Source organism: Polistes fuscatus, unplaced genomic scaffold (genome assembly GCF_010416935.1).
Source record: "Polistes fuscatus isolate 324 unplaced genomic scaffold, CU_Pfus_HIC Scaffold57, whole genome shotgun sequence".
Classification (NCBI taxonomy): Eukaryota; Metazoa; Arthropoda; class Insecta; order Hymenoptera; family Vespidae; genus Polistes; species Polistes fuscatus.
The window spans coordinates 34,243-53,283 of NW_025113137.1; the positions used below are offsets into that span (position 1 = coordinate 34,243).

The 19,041-nt window shown below is 35.1% G+C and overlaps 1 protein-coding gene and 1 pseudogene across 1 annotated transcript; one reads left to right on the forward strand and one right to left on the reverse strand.

Moving 5' to 3' along the window:
- Window positions 1-1,015: 1,015 nt before the first annotated feature.
- On the forward strand, window positions 1,016-1,997 carry LOC122522759 (fatty acid synthase-like). Its single transcript, XM_043644033.1, has 5 exons — window positions 1,016-1,129; window positions 1,246-1,259; window positions 1,318-1,498; window positions 1,591-1,752; window positions 1,974-1,997. The coding sequence occupies exons 1-5, from the start codon at window positions 1,016-1,018 to the stop codon at window positions 1,995-1,997; spliced, it is 495 nt and encodes a 164-aa protein (XP_043499968.1).
- Window positions 1,998-16,912: 14,915 nt separating this feature from the next.
- Window positions 16,913-17,911, reverse strand: LOC122522760 (annotated as a pseudogene).
- Between the last annotated feature and the right edge of the window lie 1,130 nt (window positions 17,912-19,041).

The window sequence follows — 19,041 nt, forward strand, 5'->3', positions numbered from 1 at the left end:
AGAATATTCCTCTAATATCAACATATAACGGCTTCAAATATCCAGATGTACCTTAGCATTTACCACTTTTATATTTAGTTTTTGAAAGATTAATTTCGCCACGTATTTCTTTTATGAAGTTTAGACGTCTGAGATATGTGAATGGTATATACGCCAGTTATGGTCAATTAATTAACCTACCTTTTTCAGTTGATACAATGGTCAAACTTCTTCAAAGAAATATCGATGACGATTATTGTATAAATGTACATATTAAAAGTAAGAAAATTGACCGATCTATTTACTTACATGGCATTGTTAACAAGCGTACAATTAAAACTTGGCTACAATTTTTAATATTTTCTCTATTGTATAGAATGTACGATATTAAAATTGACGATTTATGTTGTAATGGTAATCAAATTCACGACAAAGTTTGAAAAAATGATGTCAGCGAACACATTCCTGTAGAAGAGAGTCTTACGGCGCACCAACCGACATTAATGTGGGATTAAGAATTATATTTACGTATTGCACCTGGCGAAGAAAATACCTAAAAGTTTATTATTTGATAAATTTTTTTATTTCTTATTTCTTATTTAAATTTTTTATTTCTTATTTTATTTCTTATTTTAATTAAACCCTTTTTCATCTTCATGTATAAATAAAAAGATTATACTTATTTTTTTTGCAGTTATTTTTAAAGTTGTTGATGCTATATTTATTTTGGTACGCCAATGAAGTATAACTTCTGACATGCGTACATAAGTACACACGCCAGTTTTTTTATATAAAAAAACTTAGAAATCAAACGTCATCGGAAGCCTTAGGAAAGATTTTTTTTATACAATACGGCATTGACAATGCAGCCTAATCTATAGTAAACGCATTTAAATTGCATAACTAAATCCCATAATTAGCAATTTAAATTAGACTTATTCGATAGGCTATATAAACAGCGATTTGAATGAATAGCTTTATTTGCTATACTAATTAGTGGTTGATTGTGTTGCTCGTGCTGATACATTTTGCAAATATGAATTTAGAAGGCTTGGACAATAGTGCAGTCATCTCTGGAATATCGGGAAAATTTCCAAAGAGTATCAATATCAATGATTTAAAGGAAAATCTATTAAATGGAGAAGATTGCGTATCTGCGGATAATACAAGATTTAAATTAAGTAAGAATATGTTTAATTTTTTTTATACAGAAATAAAATGTTATAATGTGCGTAATTTTTGATTCATTAAGTTATTAATTTTTAGGTCATTCGTGTAAAGTATCATCGCGTTTAGGACTCATTTCTAATTTAACGAAATTCGATAACTTTTTTTTAGAATTAGAGCAATTCAAGCAAAATTTATGGCGCCAGAAATAAAAATTGCATTGGAAGTTACGTTTGAAGCGATCATTGATGCTGGAATAAATCCTGTAGAGTTACGGAACAAGAAAACCAATTTTTACGGAGTATTGAGTTTATATGAGTCAGATAGTAATGTAATGAAAGATAAAACTCAAGTAAGTAAATAGAATGATCTAATGGATTTTATTTAAAGGTAAAATCATTCTATTTGCAATTGTTTTTATTTTCATTATAGGAGAATCGATAGAGTCTACTGGGGTATTGTCGTGGTTTGCTAGCAAACTGGATCTCGTTTTGTATGGGTTTAACTGGCTCAAGCTGCACTATCGATTCAACCAGCACATCAAGCTCATTAGCAATTCAAAAATCGTACGATGCTATAAAAGCTGGAGATTGCGATTACGCTATTGTTAGTGGGGGAATCTTAAGCTTACTTCCCCAAACATCTTACCAACTGTATAATTTAGGTAAAATAAGAGTATACTAGGTATAATTATTCCAATTCTTGCATGTAAAGACAAAAAGGCAGTTTTTTTATATTTTTTTTTCAATGATAATTAAATTCTTAGAACATCAAGTTAAATATTTTCGTAATTTAAAATAATTTTCTGTTTTATGCATTATTATTAGGTTTATTGTCAACAGACGTGGTAAATAGATCTTTTGATAAGAAAGCGTCTGGATTCACGAGAAGCAACTCGATAGGAACAATTTTCTTCAAAGAGCTGAAAATGCAAAGCGAGTTTATGCCGAGGTCGTTAATCTTTCTGTTAAGTACACTGCAGCAATTCCAAGAAACACGTGTCTTTTTCCCACAGCCGAATTTCAGGCTCAAATAATGAAACAGACATTGAAACACTGCGGTCTAAAACCAAGCGACGTAACTTACATCGAGGCCGATAGTACAGCAATCAAATCAATGGATCTTAAAGAATTAAAGGCAATAGATCTTGTTTATGGTCAAGATCGAAGTCTCTCTAATCCTCTTTTAATAGGATCTGTTAAGTCAAACATTGGTAACGCTTATAATAATAATGCAATAAATTCGATAATCAAGGTAAATTTAATGAAAAGACAAAATTAAATATAAAACAACGCAAATTTGGTTTAATATTTAACATTTGTTTATTTTTTATTTCTAGGTACTAATTGCTATGGAGACTGAAGTTATATCTCCGAATCTTCATTATTCTGAGCCTCCAGAAGAGGCCCAATTCCTTCAGGATGGACGCGTAAAAGTAATTACAGAACCAACACCTTGGATGGGTTGTTACGCTGCTGTAACACAGCCGCTTTAAAAGATTTCTTCTCTCACATATCCTAAAATGTCATTCAAAAAAGAAGCAAAGGAGAAAACTTTCACCATATAATATGCCACGACTTTTTGTAGCTTCTTGTCGAACTCAGGAAATGATATTGTCGATCTTTGATATTGTAAGATATTTATTTTACGACCGAACTGATTAAGCAAAATAATCGTGAATTATATTCTATTTGTGTTTGGTTAAATTCGAACAGAGGAGATGATGAATTGGCTCAATTAATTACTGATATTACTGAGAAACCATTTTCCAATTCTCTGTATTCTGGGTATACAGTAATTCCAGATTTTGAAGCAGCTGATTCCAAATATTCAATAGAAATGGTTCAAGCTAATTTGTCAGTTCATTCTCGAGAGATCTGGTTCGTTTTTTCGGGGATGGGATCACAATGGACCGGAATGGGTACTACAAATTTTATATTTAAATAATTAAAAAAATGTTACATCTCTCTCTCTCTCTCTCTCTCTCTCTCTCTCTCGTATATATTAAATGTAAGATTCTCTTTTAGGTGAATCACTAATGAAAATACCAATCTTTGCCGAAGCAATAAAAAAATGTGATGTAGTTTTAAGACCTCGAGGTTACAATATTGAGCATATTATATATTGAGCATATATATAAATCCAACAATATACGATAATATTATAAATTGCTTTCTGGGAATAGCAGCAATACAAGTAATAATATTTCTAATGTTTCCCCTTCAGCAGTGTATATTTTTTCTTTTTTTTAAATGAATAATTTCGGATAATTGTTCGTAGATTTGTCTGGTAGATACTCTATATGCTGTTGGCGTGAAACCGAATTACATGATCGGGCATTCTGTTGGTGAGCTGGGTTGTTCTTACGCAGATGGTTGCTTTACTGCTGAGGAAATGATTTTAAGCGCTCTTTCTCGTGGTTTGGCTTCAGTAGAAAGTGATTTGATACACGGAACGATGGCCGCAGTAGGTCTCGGTTACAAACAGTTGCGGCATTTCTGTCCTGAAGACATTGATATTGCTTGTCATAATGGACCCGACAGTTCTACCATAAGTGGACCTACCGAGTCCATAAAAGCTTTTGTAAAAGAATTACAGGTAATGCTTAGGAGATATTTTTTGATAACATTAAAAATAAAAATTTTGAAACTATACCTTTTTTTTTTACAGTAAAGGTATATTTGCTAAAACCGTGCCGACTAGTAATATTGCTTTTCATAGTCGGTACATTTCTCCAGCTGGTCCAAAGTTGTTAGAATATTTAAAAAAAGTCATCTCTCAACAAAAAAATCGCAGTAACCGTTGGCTATGCACGTCTATTCCAAAAAATAGTGGCATTTAACGAAAGCTCACCTTTCTTCACCAGAATATCATACGAATAATCTCTTTCTCCTGTCTTATTCGAAGAAATATTAACAATGTTACCAAAAAACGCTATAACGATTGAAATTTCTCCCCATGGACTTTTACAGGTTTATTTGTTTTAATTAATATTTGAATACAGTTTTTTTAAATGCAATAACCTAATACTTGTCATTTATTAGGCAATTCTAAGAAAATCATTGGATATTGGTTGCATTAATTTATCATTAACAAAACGAGGCCATAAGGACAATGCAACTTTTATTTTATCCACATTAGGAAAGCTATATAATCTGGAATTTCAAATTACGTCAGGAAAGTTCTATCCGAGGGTGCTTTATCCTGTTTCTAGAGAAACTCTATCAATTTCTCCTCTTGTTCGATGGGAACACAGTTCTGATTATTATGTACAAAATAGACTTTTTTCAAATGGATGCTATAAACTATTATTGTGTATGTTTACAGGCACGTGGAAAGTGGTAAATTTTGGGAAACTCAACAAATAGAAAAACTGGTAGATTTGGAATCAGATAAATACAAGTTTTTACGAAATTTTTATATAAACGGCAAAGTTATGAATATGTACTCGAATTTAATTTAATACCAAATAAGACTAATAACTTTTTTATACTCGTGAACATTATTATTACAATAAATTACTAGAAGTATCTAGAAATGTCAAAATTCATTTAATTATTATGATATAAAGGTATAAATAGCAATCCTCTAAATATAATATTTTAAAACAATATTTGAAATAATGTAAATTTTCAGGTTCAGGAAAATTTAAAGTAAAAACTAAAGATGAAATTATGATAGTTTCTGGAACTATTCGCTTAGCAGAAACACAGAAGGAAGATATTCCAGAAATCATTTTACTAAAAGAAAAAACGAAAATTTTAGACGAAGAAAATATTTACTCTAATCTACTTTTACATGGTTACCAGTATGAAGAATCTTACAATATTATTAGCGGACTTTCTACATCGCGTTCCAATGGAACGCTTAAATGGAGCAGAGACTGGAGGTTATTACTAGAAGGATTAGTTCCAGTCCATATTATCAGCAGTAGGAATAAAAATATGTTGGTACCGAGTAGGATACAGAAACTCGTCATCGACATGGAACAATTAACAGAAAAAATGAAAGAAAACTATGGTAAGAATTTGAAACCCAATATTAACTTACTCGTGATTATTATGATACAATATAGACCAAAAGTTCTAAAACTCTTCAAATTCTTTACCACGTAAATAAAAACTGAAATAAATGTGTAGAATCTTAAGAGCATTTTTGGACTAAAAATAAATAAATTTTAATTTTCTTTATTTACAATCAAAGAATAAAAAAATAAAATTAATAATATTTATTAAATTATGTTTTCATAATGCATTATTTATGAATGTTCCTTAACAATAATAATCTGCAACAATTTTTTAACGTATAATTACTAACATTTAAAATTAGGAAATGTTACAATAGACAATTTGTTAAAACAAAAATGACTAGTAGGCAAGAAGTTAATACGTAAATTTTTTTTCAAACGACATAAAAATAGTTTTTACACCAAATATGCTCGTACATCAAACTTGTTATATTACTAAAAAACATTTTTCTGATCACTTATTTAAATATCGTGTTTATAAATGTTTCGACAAAAAATAATGTAATGTATCATAGTTTAACAAACTATATGAACTATACTGATTTTTTTTCGTAGCTTTACCGATGAAGTTTGAAAAACGAGCAAACGTAATTGCTTGCCCCGGAATGCAATGAGTGGAATCCAATTTAAATAAATAATATTAAAAACAGGAATTGGAAAATTGTCGCGGATGAACTTCGGTTTATCCAGAATATAAATAAAACAAAGATGGATATCGACGACGTGTTAAACGCAGTACTAGGATTAATTTCCAAAAATATTAGCATGAACAGTGAAGAAAAGATATTGTTAACGAATGAGTCAAAAAAGAAAAATGAGAATATTTTGGATTTTCTCGAGAATATCATAAAAAGGACGAGGAAAAATTTCAATATAAAATTAATTGCTAGAGAGTTGCTCTATAAGACAATTCATGAAAATTATATTTTAACGATTATAAATAAGGCGCATTATACCGATGTAAGAAGACTTATTAGTACTCTCGGTAAAGAATCATTTTTATTGACAATCATTCAAAAAAAGGAAGATAATGCGATTTCTGTATTAAAAATGTGGGATTAAACATCGTCCTGAAAATAAAAATTGCTCTCTGTCGTACAGCTCTTCTTTTACATAAAGAAAGAAATTTAGGAAAAACTGTTGTCGTTAAGAACCACGAAAACTGTTTAGATAGGTTAAAAATCTGCTTACAAGACACAAAATACGACAATGTTATATTTGTGGTTAACACTATTATCGATAATGATATATTTGAGATACTTCGAGATATAAAAGGAGAACCAGCGTATTAAAAACTTCAAATTTTTGATCTACAAGAAGCTAAGTCATCGAAATTCTCACTTTAAAATGAATTCTATGAATCACAAATAAAACTTAATCTTCGTGAAAAGTTATTAGCCCCAAACGGGGTATGAGGCACATACAGATGGATGCCATTGCGAGTAAAGTCTACTTCTTCTATGCGTTGGCAAGCGAAAATTAATAAATCAGGCTCATTAGTATGGATTGAAAAATTATCATTGAATAAAGAAAAAAATAATAGGATGGTGAAAGTAAAATATTCTGCATTTACTTAGGTGCATACGAATATTGGTTAAAAAATGATGTCAGCCTAGAATCACAGATATCTATTACATAATATTCAGGGACAGATGAGAAAGGTCGTAGAGTAATGGGACTAGTTGATAATTTTACTATAAGTAATGAAATTTCAGCCGATCCAGATTTTACTTGGATTATTCCAGACACTATGAGCTTCGAAGATGCTTCAACAATTCCACAAGCATATTTGGAGGCTTTCTGCATTTTGCATTCGGATACTTGGAGGTTTAAAAAAATTAAAACTGTGTTAGTACATTATGGTGCTAGTGACGTAGGACAGGTTCTCATAAATTTATCCTTATCTTATAATTTTGATGCTTACACTACTTACGAAACGGATGCAAAAAACGGGTGATCGAGTCGTTGCGACCAAGTTTACCAAAGTCTAATATTATCAAAGTTGAAGACTATACAATTAATATTATGAATATTACGAAAGGCAAAGGTTTTGATTTTGTAGTTGCAAACTATTCCATCTTAGACGATACGGAAAGTTGTTTGGACTTGTTAAAAATAAAAACATTGGTAATGATTTACGATTTTAAAGGGTCTAATTACAATCCATTACCACTATCTAATTTATTACGGTTCATAAGTGTATATAGTTACTGTTTACAAGACCTTATTAAGTTATCACAAAAAAGAAAGAGAGAATTAGCGGAATTGATGAGAAAAGCTCTACAAACGGGTATAATAAAACCAATTATATCACGAAGAATTATGATTCAAGGAGCAACAGAAGAAAGAAAAATTAAGGCTTGTGAACGTTACGGAAAGGTAATTAATTAGGTATAAACTTTATGAAATAATACGTTCGATTTGTTGACAATTATGATACGAATGTATTTTTTTACAGGTTTTGGTCAACTTGCAAGAAGAAAAAAAATTCTCTAACTTCATTCCTCAACTTTTCTTTCATAGCGATAAATGCTACCTCGTTATCGACGGTTTTAATATCTTTGGAAAAGTACTGATCGAATGGATGATCGAACAAGGAGCTAGAAAATTTATCATTGTTTCTAATATGTCAAAACAAAATAACGAAAATTTGATAATTAAATAGCGCGAATATGGAGCAACGATCATTGTTCGACAAGAGGTTGACTTAAACAATGCCACAAGCTTTGACAAAATATTTAAAGAAGCTTTAACTATAGGTCAACTCGATGGTATATTCGATTTACAGAGAACGAAGATGGATTCGTCAATTTTTTCGTTAAAGTATTTTAAAGTTACTGAAATACTCGATAAATATAGCAGAAAGCACTGTCAATCACACGTAAAATTCTTCATTTTCTCCTCGCTCGACTTAGACGAAGATAGCTTAGGAGACACTAATGTGGAAAAATTATGCAAAAGAAGAAAAGAATCTTCCCTTCATGGATTATTTATATTATTGCCTAATTTTTTGGGAAATACACTAGCTGAGACCAAATTCAAAAATTTATATAACACAAAGATGTCATGGTTCTTAATACGACTAAATGCTATACTTTGCCTAGACTCTTCAGTAATCGCTGTAAGCCAAATATTAATAGATAATTCCCCAAATGACAACGAGAAAAATATCTTCGTTAGGGTGATCGACAACGAGGTAATTAATTTTATTTTTATGTCAATAATGACATTATCTATTTTTTGTTTCGATCAACTCTCTTACGATAGTATAATTATTTTAATTTTCACTGGTATTATAATTATAATTATTATATATATATTACTATTATTTTTATATGCAAGTTTTATATCTTATTAATTATGACTGTGTTTAAAACTATTTAGCAACGAATTTAAGAAGGGAGTCCACAAGAAAAGGAAATACGGCAATTCGAACAATATCTTTATAACTATGATTAAAAATCCTGTAAAATTATACAAGAGTTATATAAGTTTCGTTGAGTATACGCTTACCTACTTTTAATCAGTCTCTTCTCTTCCTCATTGTTTCTTCTTTATATATGCAAATTTTGTATCTTAGTTTGGAAAAAGATAATAATGATATCGTATATGAAACGAAATATGAAATGAAATGAATCGAAATATAAAACGTTAAAAGTGTACTTTTAAGAATAAAATTAGTATTAATATATAGTAAAATTACATTGTTTCTCGACGTTTGTGGTTCTTTTCGCCTCTTTTTGACTTAAGTTATTCACTTGTTTACGAAACACATTTTCCACTAACGTATACGTATATACACATAGTTTTGTCCAAAAACACAAGAGTTTTCAGCGACTGGATTACTCTCGAAATGCAGAAAGGACAATTTAGTCTTGCGACATAAGGCTATGAAGGAATGTCCTTAAATAATAATCTAAAAGAGCTAGACATAGCGATAAGAAGCATCGCAGTTCAGTGATAAATACAAAGGTGCACCGCGATTCGTTTGTAAGGGCGCCTTCGTTCTTCTAGCGCGCGTACTCCCATCCCTTCTGTTAGGCCAATCATATGCATCGACATCTACGGTATTTTCTTTTCGGCAATTGACCAGCACTTTGCATCGCCTTTTTCTATAAAAGCTGTGTGTTCTCGCGCTTCGTCATATTCTACCACGATAATTGCGAGCGATCACTTCGAAGAGAGCTACACTTCTGCGCAACGAAGATATCAGCGAAGCACTACAAGCCACAAAGGAAGAAGGCACACGTGGTCAGAATTCTATTCTGCCTTTGATATATCATCACCTTTGATAGCTGCCGATAAGCAAGCTAACTCAACATTCATCGACATCTGTATACTTTAACCAGGGTTTTTATGCCGTAAGGCTTTTCCCTGACGAGCCAAATAAAGTATACTTTTCAGTACTGACTGGGCTCAAAAAATATATTTAAATTTATTTCACCTATCCTCATTCCTAACGAATAAACGATTTCAAACATTCACCTTTGAAGGCATTTTTCCACGACAAAAAAAACCATTGGAGTACCGATTCAAGGCGTCGGTCGATCAAAAAGGTTATTTGATCATTCTCAAGCTTTCTTGAATCTTTAATATTGTTTCGTCCGAAGTCATTTTTTTTATCCTCTACGCTCGATATTGTCCTCATCAAATATTCACGTAATCCACGAAAGGTTTATTATTACCACAAAAAAACCAAATAAAAAAACACGGAAATATGTATTTGTGGACGCACAGAAGAAGTTATACTCCTATGGCATACCAAAATATCTTCTTCTTCTTCTTCATTCTTTAGTTTAGGCAAGTTGCCTGTTTCGTAACGACGTTTTTCTGCCTATTGCACTGTTAAATTGTCGCTCCATCGTTTTCGTGGGCGTCCCGTGCTTCTGCGGCTAACCGGTGACTTTTCCCGTGCAATTCTGACGATTCTTCCGTTGTCCATTCTGTTAATATGTTCGTTCCATTCTTTTTTTTTTTTTAGTATCCATTCGTTAACGTTCTCCACTTTGCATGTTCTTCTTATATCTTAACTTCTCTCTCGATCAGTAGTGTTTTTCCAACTATTCTGCGAAGAACTCTCATTTCGGTTTTCTCTAGTAACTGTTTCGTTTTCGCTGTGTCTGGTCGAGTTTATGCGGTATATGTCATAATAGGTCTTACCATTGCCTTGTAGATTCTTGCTTTGGTTTCTATATCCATGCTTTGTTTCGCCATATTGTGTCATTCAAACAACCCGCTATTCTGTATGCCTTCATTGTCTGTTCTCTTACCTTGCTTCAACATCACCATACCCTGAGATTTCTATTCCTAGGTACTTAAATCTCATTTCCTGTTGAATAACCTTCCCTTCAATTTTCAGTTTGCACCTTAACGGTGTCTTTGACGTTGTCATGCATTTAGTTTTCTGGGCCGATATCTTCATATTGAATGATTTTGGTATGCAGTTAAATCGGTGTAATAGACGTTGTAGATCATCCTTATTTTCGGCCACTAATACAGCGTCATCAGCGTAGCATAGGATGGTTATTTCTTCGTTGCCTATTTTATATCCTTTTAGTAGTCTTACATTTCTTATTATTTCGTCCATAATGATGTTAAAAAGCAGGGGACTTAGGGAATCCCCTTGTCGGATACCACGACCTGCATCAATCGGTTCATTCAAGGCACATTTATCATTGCTTGGATCTTATTGTTTCTATAGATGTTCTCTATGGTCTTGATAAGATTATTCGGAATTTGCCGGTTATAAAGGAGGTGTATAACATCCTTTAATTGCACACGGTCGAATGCCTTTTCCAGATCAATAAAACACACATATGCTGGTCTGTTGTATTCAATTGATTTTTCTGTTATCTGTCTTATGATGAAAACCGCGTCTGTGCACGATCTACCTGATCTAAATCCCTGTTGTTCGTCTTCTAGATTCGTTAGGCTGTTAATTTTATTCGTTATAACTTTTGTTGTTAGTTTCAATGAAGTGTTTAAAAGATTTATTCCCCTGTAATTTGTAGGTAGTTTTTTGTCTCCTTTTTTAAACATAACTATAGTTGTGCTGGTTCGCCATTCATCAGGTATTTTGTGTTGGCATAGTATTTTTTGGATAAGGAATGTTAACTGTTGTGTGAGACGTTGGCCACCATATTTTAGTAATTCGTTTGGGATGCCATCTTGCCCTGAGCTCTTCCTATTCTTTAGTTTCCGAATAGCTGTTTCTACATCACTGGACTCAATTTGTATGTCGTTTTTAGTTACTATATCTGTTGTACTTAGTTCCGCTTTAGGTTCTTCTGATTTATAGAGTTCTGTTAAGTAGTTAATCCAGGTTTCTTTTGTGATCTGATTTGTTTCGATCATTTCGTTGACCTCCTTTCTTTGATTTCTAATAAATCGCCAGATTTGTTTTTGGAGTCCATAAAGTCACTCTCTATTCTCTTCGAAAAAATCTCCCAATGATGTTGCTTTGTTTGCCTTACTAATGTCGCTGTTTGATTCCGGACTCGTCTATACATTTCGTATGATTCAGGTGTTCGTAATGTCCTATAGTTAAGGTATGCTATTTTCTTTCTTTTGCATATTTCCTTAATCTCTGGGCGGAACCAAGGAGTTTTGATCATTCTAGCCCGGTTTTTTACAGCTCGTATTCCCAGGGCTTCATATGCAGCTTCTATAATGTTAGTTTTTAGTTTCTTCCAGGCTGTGTTTATATTATCTTCTTCTTTTATTTGGTTTATTTCGATTTTATCCTTCAACCTGTTCTCATATAGTTGTTTAGTTGGTAAGTTCCATAGTGACTCGATGTTTATTTTCGGTTCTTGGGTTGCTCGGGCAAGGTTGCTTTGGGGTTTAAACTTCATTCTTATTTTTGCTAGTAGCAGGCTATGATCGCTTCCTACATTCGCGGAATTTAACGTCCTGATATCTAGTATTTGGTGTGGTTGGACGTATCTATTGGTAACAATATAATCAATTGTTGACCTGAAGCCTCTAGTGTTGCTGTATGTGAGTTTGTATTGCTCTTTGTGGTTATAGAATGTGTTGTTAATCCTAAGCTTGTTAAATGTGCACAATTGTGTCATAAGTTCTCTATTATTATTTAACACATTTTCGTTGAACCTTTGTTTTATTCCAGGTATTATTTCATTTCCGATGCGAGCGTTAAAATCTCCAAGGATTATTATTTGTTGGTTATTTGGTAATAATCCGACTATATTTTGTAGCTGGTCGTAGAAGGCTTCTCTTTCTTCTTTTAGTTTGTTATCTTCTGGTGCATAAATTGACACTATATTTAATTTTTGGTCTTCTGTTTTCATTTTTACAACTAATATTCTTGAAGATATGTAATCACACTCTTTTATGTTGTTTTTATATTTTTTATACTGCGATGGCTACCCTTCTTTTGCCCCGAATTGTTTTTCCACACCACTATAGATCACTAAGTAGTCGTCATATTGTATTTGTCCTTTGCCTTTCTTTTTGGTTTCTTGTAAGGCGCATATATCAATTTTATTATCATTCAATTCTTTTAGGGTTTCTTGGTCTTTATTATTAAATGACTTGATGTTCCAGGTAGCCAGAGGCATTATGTGTTCTTTTTTTTAACTCTTTGTCCTTTTTTTGCTTGGGTCGTCATCTTTGAATCCGTCCTGCTCCGAGGCAAAATCTCGTTTCTATGAGCAAATTTCTTTTTTACGTTGGGTAGGGAGCTAGCCTGATCCAACAACCTTCCTCCTTTTCCTGGGCTTAGGACCGGCAACATGATCGCTAATTTCGATGCTCCCATCGATCATGCAGGCGGAGTTATACCAAAATATAATAACAAATATTTATATTTAAAAAAATTTTAAAACACTCTGTATTTTCAATGTTAATATAAATAGTATAGAAAATCAATGGTTTTAATTAAGCAGATAGCAGACATATTTAAAATAAAAAATACTCATATTAAAAATATATTTTTTAAATCGTTAAAAACACGCAAGTGTCTGAATTCTCATATCTAAATACGCACTTGTTTTAAATTAAAATTTTTCTTAGGTTACTAAAATTTTTCTTAGGTTTGGAAATCCGCCTAATTAATAACTAGTTGGTCAAAAGTCCAGACTAAATTGGAGGATTCGAGCGTGAGGCTAGAAACCTACCCTCGGTAAAAAAAAATAAAGTGCTCTTAGAAGAATTAAAAATGTAGTCTCGATAGGACGAAAAATAATGATGACGACATAGCAAAGAGAAAAAGAATACGAAAGAAATGGAAAATAGAAACGTTTAGAATAGGATGCTGGAATGTAACTTCCATAGACATTAAAGACCAGGAAGTACTAGGGGAAATAGAAAAACACAGACTAGATATCTGTGCTTTTCCCAAAACCAAAAAAAAGGCACGTGAAACATCAAATATGGAAAGTACATCTTGTTTAATAGCAAAAAAAAACAAAAATGAAAGAGCTACCTCAAAAGTGAGCCTACTGGAACTCGAGAAAGTCGAAAATAACGTATTAGAGTCTGTTTGGGAACGAGCGTTCCTAACGGAATGCGCCACCTGACAGTTATCGCGCGATGAAGTCACGCCTCGTTCCCCAGCGACTGTTGAAGACTCGCCGTAACGCCGGCTTCTCCGGCAGCCATTACAATCGAAGTTTTCTTACGCGTACAACGTGCTCACCGGAAAGAAATCTCAGTTTGCTCATTGTGGATCTACTATCATTTGTTTGACCACTCAAGTGATTAATACAGTCTCTCAAAGCCTTGCTTAGAGGATAAATACAATCCAGATCCTCTCTTGAGCCGTCTCACTCTACTAATAACCGACTTTTCACCTGTCTCACTTACGGTAACACGTGACAACCACTTAATTGTAACTGAAATATTTAAAATTAAACATGTCTATTGTAAAGTGCTCGCTAAGTATCTAACTTTTTTTTTATTTTCCTCAACATTTGGTCCTTCGAGCCGGATCAAGCATTTACGATTGTTAATTATACAAAGAAGTGTGAAGTTCGTGTAGTGCCATCTCTCTCGCTCTCTCGCATTCGTGCGCTGCGATGTATAGTGCCGTCTCTCTTTCTCTCTCTCTCTCTCTCTCTCTTGTGCGCGTCACAGGTTTGTCTCTATTGCGCGTGTGGTGCGTGTGTGCTTTTCGGCGTTGCATGCTCATTAAACCGCTCATCAAATAGCTGCCGTACCGGCTCATCCGATCTTTGACCATGCCTGTCATGCGCGATAAAGATGCAGCTCCCAAGGGATCAGCTGACTCATTACCGTCGCTAGCAGGGTCGCAGAATCAGTCGACGGATCTGCTCGGCATCTCAAACCAAACTCAAGATCAAGGGGCGATAACTCGAAGTCAGTCGCTGTCAAAGCTCAGCGGTGAGCTATTCTTACGAGTTCATGCTTAGAATGAGCTAGTCGAGTCGATGGAGGATATGCTAAGCCAAGCCACAGAACCAGCAGCTGACATTGCGTTGACCGAAGTGACCATGATGTTGAAACAGTTTGAAGAGCTGCACTAGGCTTTTCGGACAGAGCATTCTTGATTGGTGTCTCACTGGCCCCCAACTTATTATGATTAATCATACTTTACCCGGAAGTTCAGTCTCACCGAAAGCAAGTTTTCGCTCAAGGTCAAGCGCTTACTAGGACGTCTCAAGGAGCAGCTTACGCAGCCTACTCAACCAGCCGCCTCAACTGAAGTTGAAGCTCGAACCCGCTTACGCCTACCCGAGTTGACAGTACCTAGTTTCGGTGGAGACATTAGCAAATGGCCAGACTTCAAGGCCATGTTCGTCTCGGTCATCGGGAATCGCTAAGACCTGAGCGATCTCAAAAAGTTCCAATATCTAAAGGCCGTAATGCAAGATGACGCTTCAGAGCTCAACATCAACCTCGCGCTAGACTCTTTTTCTTATACAGCAGCGTGTTCGATGCTTAATACTCGATTTAAGAACAAGCGTCTGATCATCAAATCTCATCTCGTACGGCTACTCAACCTCAAGCCCATGCAGAAGCTGTAAGCCAGTTCACTGACCAAGCTGGTCAACATTGTGAACGAGATGACTGAGGCTTTCAAAACGCTCACCACGGAAAACACCGATAAGTGTCTCATGGTGACGCTCGTCAGTGGGCTGCTCGACCGAGACACTCGCAAGAGATGGCAAACATCGCTCACATCTGCTGATGAGTTTCCACCTCCTAGTCAGCTCACGGAGTTTTTCATGGCCCGGGCTCGTACGTTGGAGAACATCGAGGAGAACGCGACCCAAGCGACTGCTCAGCTCAACATTGCGAAGGCAACTGTGCCCAGCATCAGCGCTCCTCAGGCTTCTAAACAGTCCCGAGCCAACTCACCAAAGCTGGCACTCAGTCGACTCAACAGGCAGCTCAGTCTGCTCATCCGCGCTTCGCTTATCCGTGTGATTGCTGTGGGCAGGATCATTATATTGTGATGTGCCCGAAGCTGCGAGACTACTCAATCGATCAGCGGGTAAGGATCGTGAAAGAACGAAGCCTGTGCTGCTATTGCCTAGGCAGGCACAACGTGCGAAAATGCAACAGCCTCAGGCATTGCAGGACCTGCAACGGCTCGCATCACACCATGCTCCATGGGGCCGACCTCTCAAGCATTTTCGGCACACCTCCAGACCGCACTCAGACTTCTCCGGGGATCAGGCGACAGGTGGTCCGTTGAGCCAGAACCTCTACCGGGCTCAGGCGACAGCAGATGCTAAGCCTCAACCGCATGGAGGTCAAAACGGATCGTCAATAATCACGATCGCACAGCGACGTTCCCACACACACATTTCATTCATCTCACGTTGCTGGCAACAGCAACAGCCACAGTCTTCTCATCGACCTCGTTACATCAGGTACGCGTGCTCTTTGATCCTGGGTCAGAAATCTCGTTCATCACCAAAAGGCTCACCAGACAATTGAATCTTGAGCGGCGACACTCAACGCTGGACGTCTACGGAGTTGAAGGAAGAAGGTCATCTCAAAACAGAGGTGTGGTCACCTTCGACCTTCACTCCAATATAGACCACTCTTAGTAAAAATCTCGGCTCTAGTTCTGAAGACGGTCACCAGCATCCTGCCATATGGCAAAATCTCTCACGAACTTAAATGGCTTCACCTGAGGGGCTTAAGCCTTGCTGACCCAGAGTTTCTCACCCCTAGAGTAGTAGAAGTGATCATTGGAGCAGACTTCAACGGACAGCTTATCAGGCCTAACATCATAAATCATTTAGCCAGGGCCCCCATTGCTCAACTGTCTTTCGTCGGGTAGCTAGTCATCGGCCCAATTCATGCACCGGTCACGCTACCAAGGAAAGCACATCATGGCATCTCACAAACAACGAACTCATGCCAGTAAGAATTATTAACACTTTCGTCGTCACGTCACCCAGATCTGGGTTACGGGTATGCTTCCGTTAGAGCCCCCACATATGGGTGACGCTCTTCTTATTCAAGTTACTACGACTTTCAGGTGGATTTTTAAAACGAATTTAATGGAATCAGTATTCAAATATAAATATAGGATATACAACATAAAAATACTACAAATGTACATATTATACTATAATTTTTACTAATTTATATAAGATAACATATTGCATTATACTATCTCGTATGGTGTGCGTTGAAACATTGTAAACACATTTCTGGTGAATTCGGACACTTGGAACAATAGGTCGTAGTTTTTTTACATTTTTTTTTGCTTCTTGTCGTTCAGCAGTTTGTCTCCTTTTCTGGTAACATAGGGCGCACGTCCTTCTTACAGACTTGCCCTGCTCATTCGTACGAATCTCCAGCTTATGGGACACGTTTCTTGTTCTAGTTGAATTTTACGGGGACAACTATTCGGCAACAAGCAGCTCTCGAAATTTTCTTATTCTAATTTTTTTATTTTTGACTCTCTGGTATACGATGTGAGCATTTACTACACTGGTACCCAAAAGCAAATGTAGTGCTAATTGTCGATACTACTTGATACTTTTCCGTATCTTTGTGGCATATGACACCATCTGGTCGCTCCTGTCGATGCCATTTTTTCATTATTATAAGCAATTACCGCCAAAGGTTTCTGTTTAGGAGGACGTCTACGATGAGTAGAATCCGTGGTTGATGTCATGATAGGTGGATGTTTTGTTGTTAACATCAAAACATCGCAACGTCCCTCCACCTCAGCACCACAATACCGTTGTCGTCTTCTCTTGATACTATATCACCTTTCTTCAGTGGGTATGACATTACAAATCTCGGCATAAATTTTTGTTATACCGCACAGTCCCAACGATATGCGTCTTGAATTGTAAAAATTTTAGTGCTAACTCATAACTGGTATAAAAAGTTGTCGACGAACAAAGTTCGTCCCTCATTTATCAATTTATCTGCTAGTTCAATGCAGACGTTTTCCGCTAGGCCAACTTGCCTTCTTCCGCTGGTATCTCGTCGAGAATATACTTTCGCCGACGATTTATTTCCTTCGGTAGAGCACAATTTAAACAGTTTTATACCATATTTGTGGGATTTCGTTGGGATATACTGCCTGAATATGAGTCGTCCCCTCTAAAGAAGCAATGTTTCGTCTATTACAATATCTTCACCTGTTGAATAGTCTTTCTGGTAACTATCTACCAATAGGTTTAGGAGTGGTAAAACTTTTCCGAGTCTGTCCCCCTCTTCTATCGTTTCGTTATTTGCAAAATGCAAGTTTGCTAATAGTAACTCAATACGATTACGGGACATCTGACTGCGCGGAAATGCGAAGTTGAGAGTATTGTTCAGGGTAATATTCAGGGTAATGCTTATTGTCATATATATATATATATATATATTACAAGGTAATGTTCTGGGTAAATAAAATATAATTAACAGGGCAATGTTTAGGGTATTTTTCAGGGTATTGTTCATAGTATTGTTTGGATAATGTTCAGGGTAATGTACAGTGTATTATGAAAGGTAATTTTCAATGTATTGTTCAGGGTAATAATAAGGGTAATGTTCAAGATATTGATAAGGGTATTCTTAAGGGTATTCTTAAGTGTAAAGATGAGGGTATTGTGAAGGGTAATGTTAAGGGTATTTTTCAGGGTAATATTTAGGGTATTGTTTAGAGTAATGTACAAGGTAATTAGGAGGGTAATTGTAAACGTATTGATCAGGGTAATGTTCAGGTTAATGCTCATTGTAACATATATTGATTAGGGTAATGTTCAGGGTAATGTAAAGGGTTAAAAAAGGGTAATTTTCAATGTATTGTTCAGGGTAATAATAAATGTAAATTTCAGGATATTGTTAAGGGTTTTTTTAAGTGCATTGATCACGGTAATAATAAGGGTACTGTTAATTGTATTGATGAGGGTATTGTTCAGAGTAATTTTCAAGGTAATGCTCATTGTAACAATATTGATCTGAATATTGTCAGGGTAATTTACAGGATATATAAAGGGTAATTTTCGATGTATTGTTCAGGGTAATAAGGGTAATGTTCAAGATATTGTTAAGTGTATTCTTATATTGTTCGGGGTAATGATAAGGGTATTTTTAAGAGGTAATGTTTAGGGTATTTTTCAGAGTAATGTACAAGGTAATTATGATGGTAATGGTAAACGTATTGTTCAGGGTAACTTCAGGGAAATGCTCATTGTAATATATATTGATCAGTTTATTTTTTAGGGTAATTTAGATGATATTATCAAAGGTAATTTTCAATGTATTATTCAGGGTTATAATAAGGGTAATGTTCAGGATATTCTTAAGGTTATTTTAAGGGTTTGTTCAGGGTAATGATGAAAGTATTGTTCAGTGTAATGTTTTAGGTATAGTTTATTCTAATGTACAGGGTAGTTAGGAGGGTAGTGGTAAAATATTGTTTA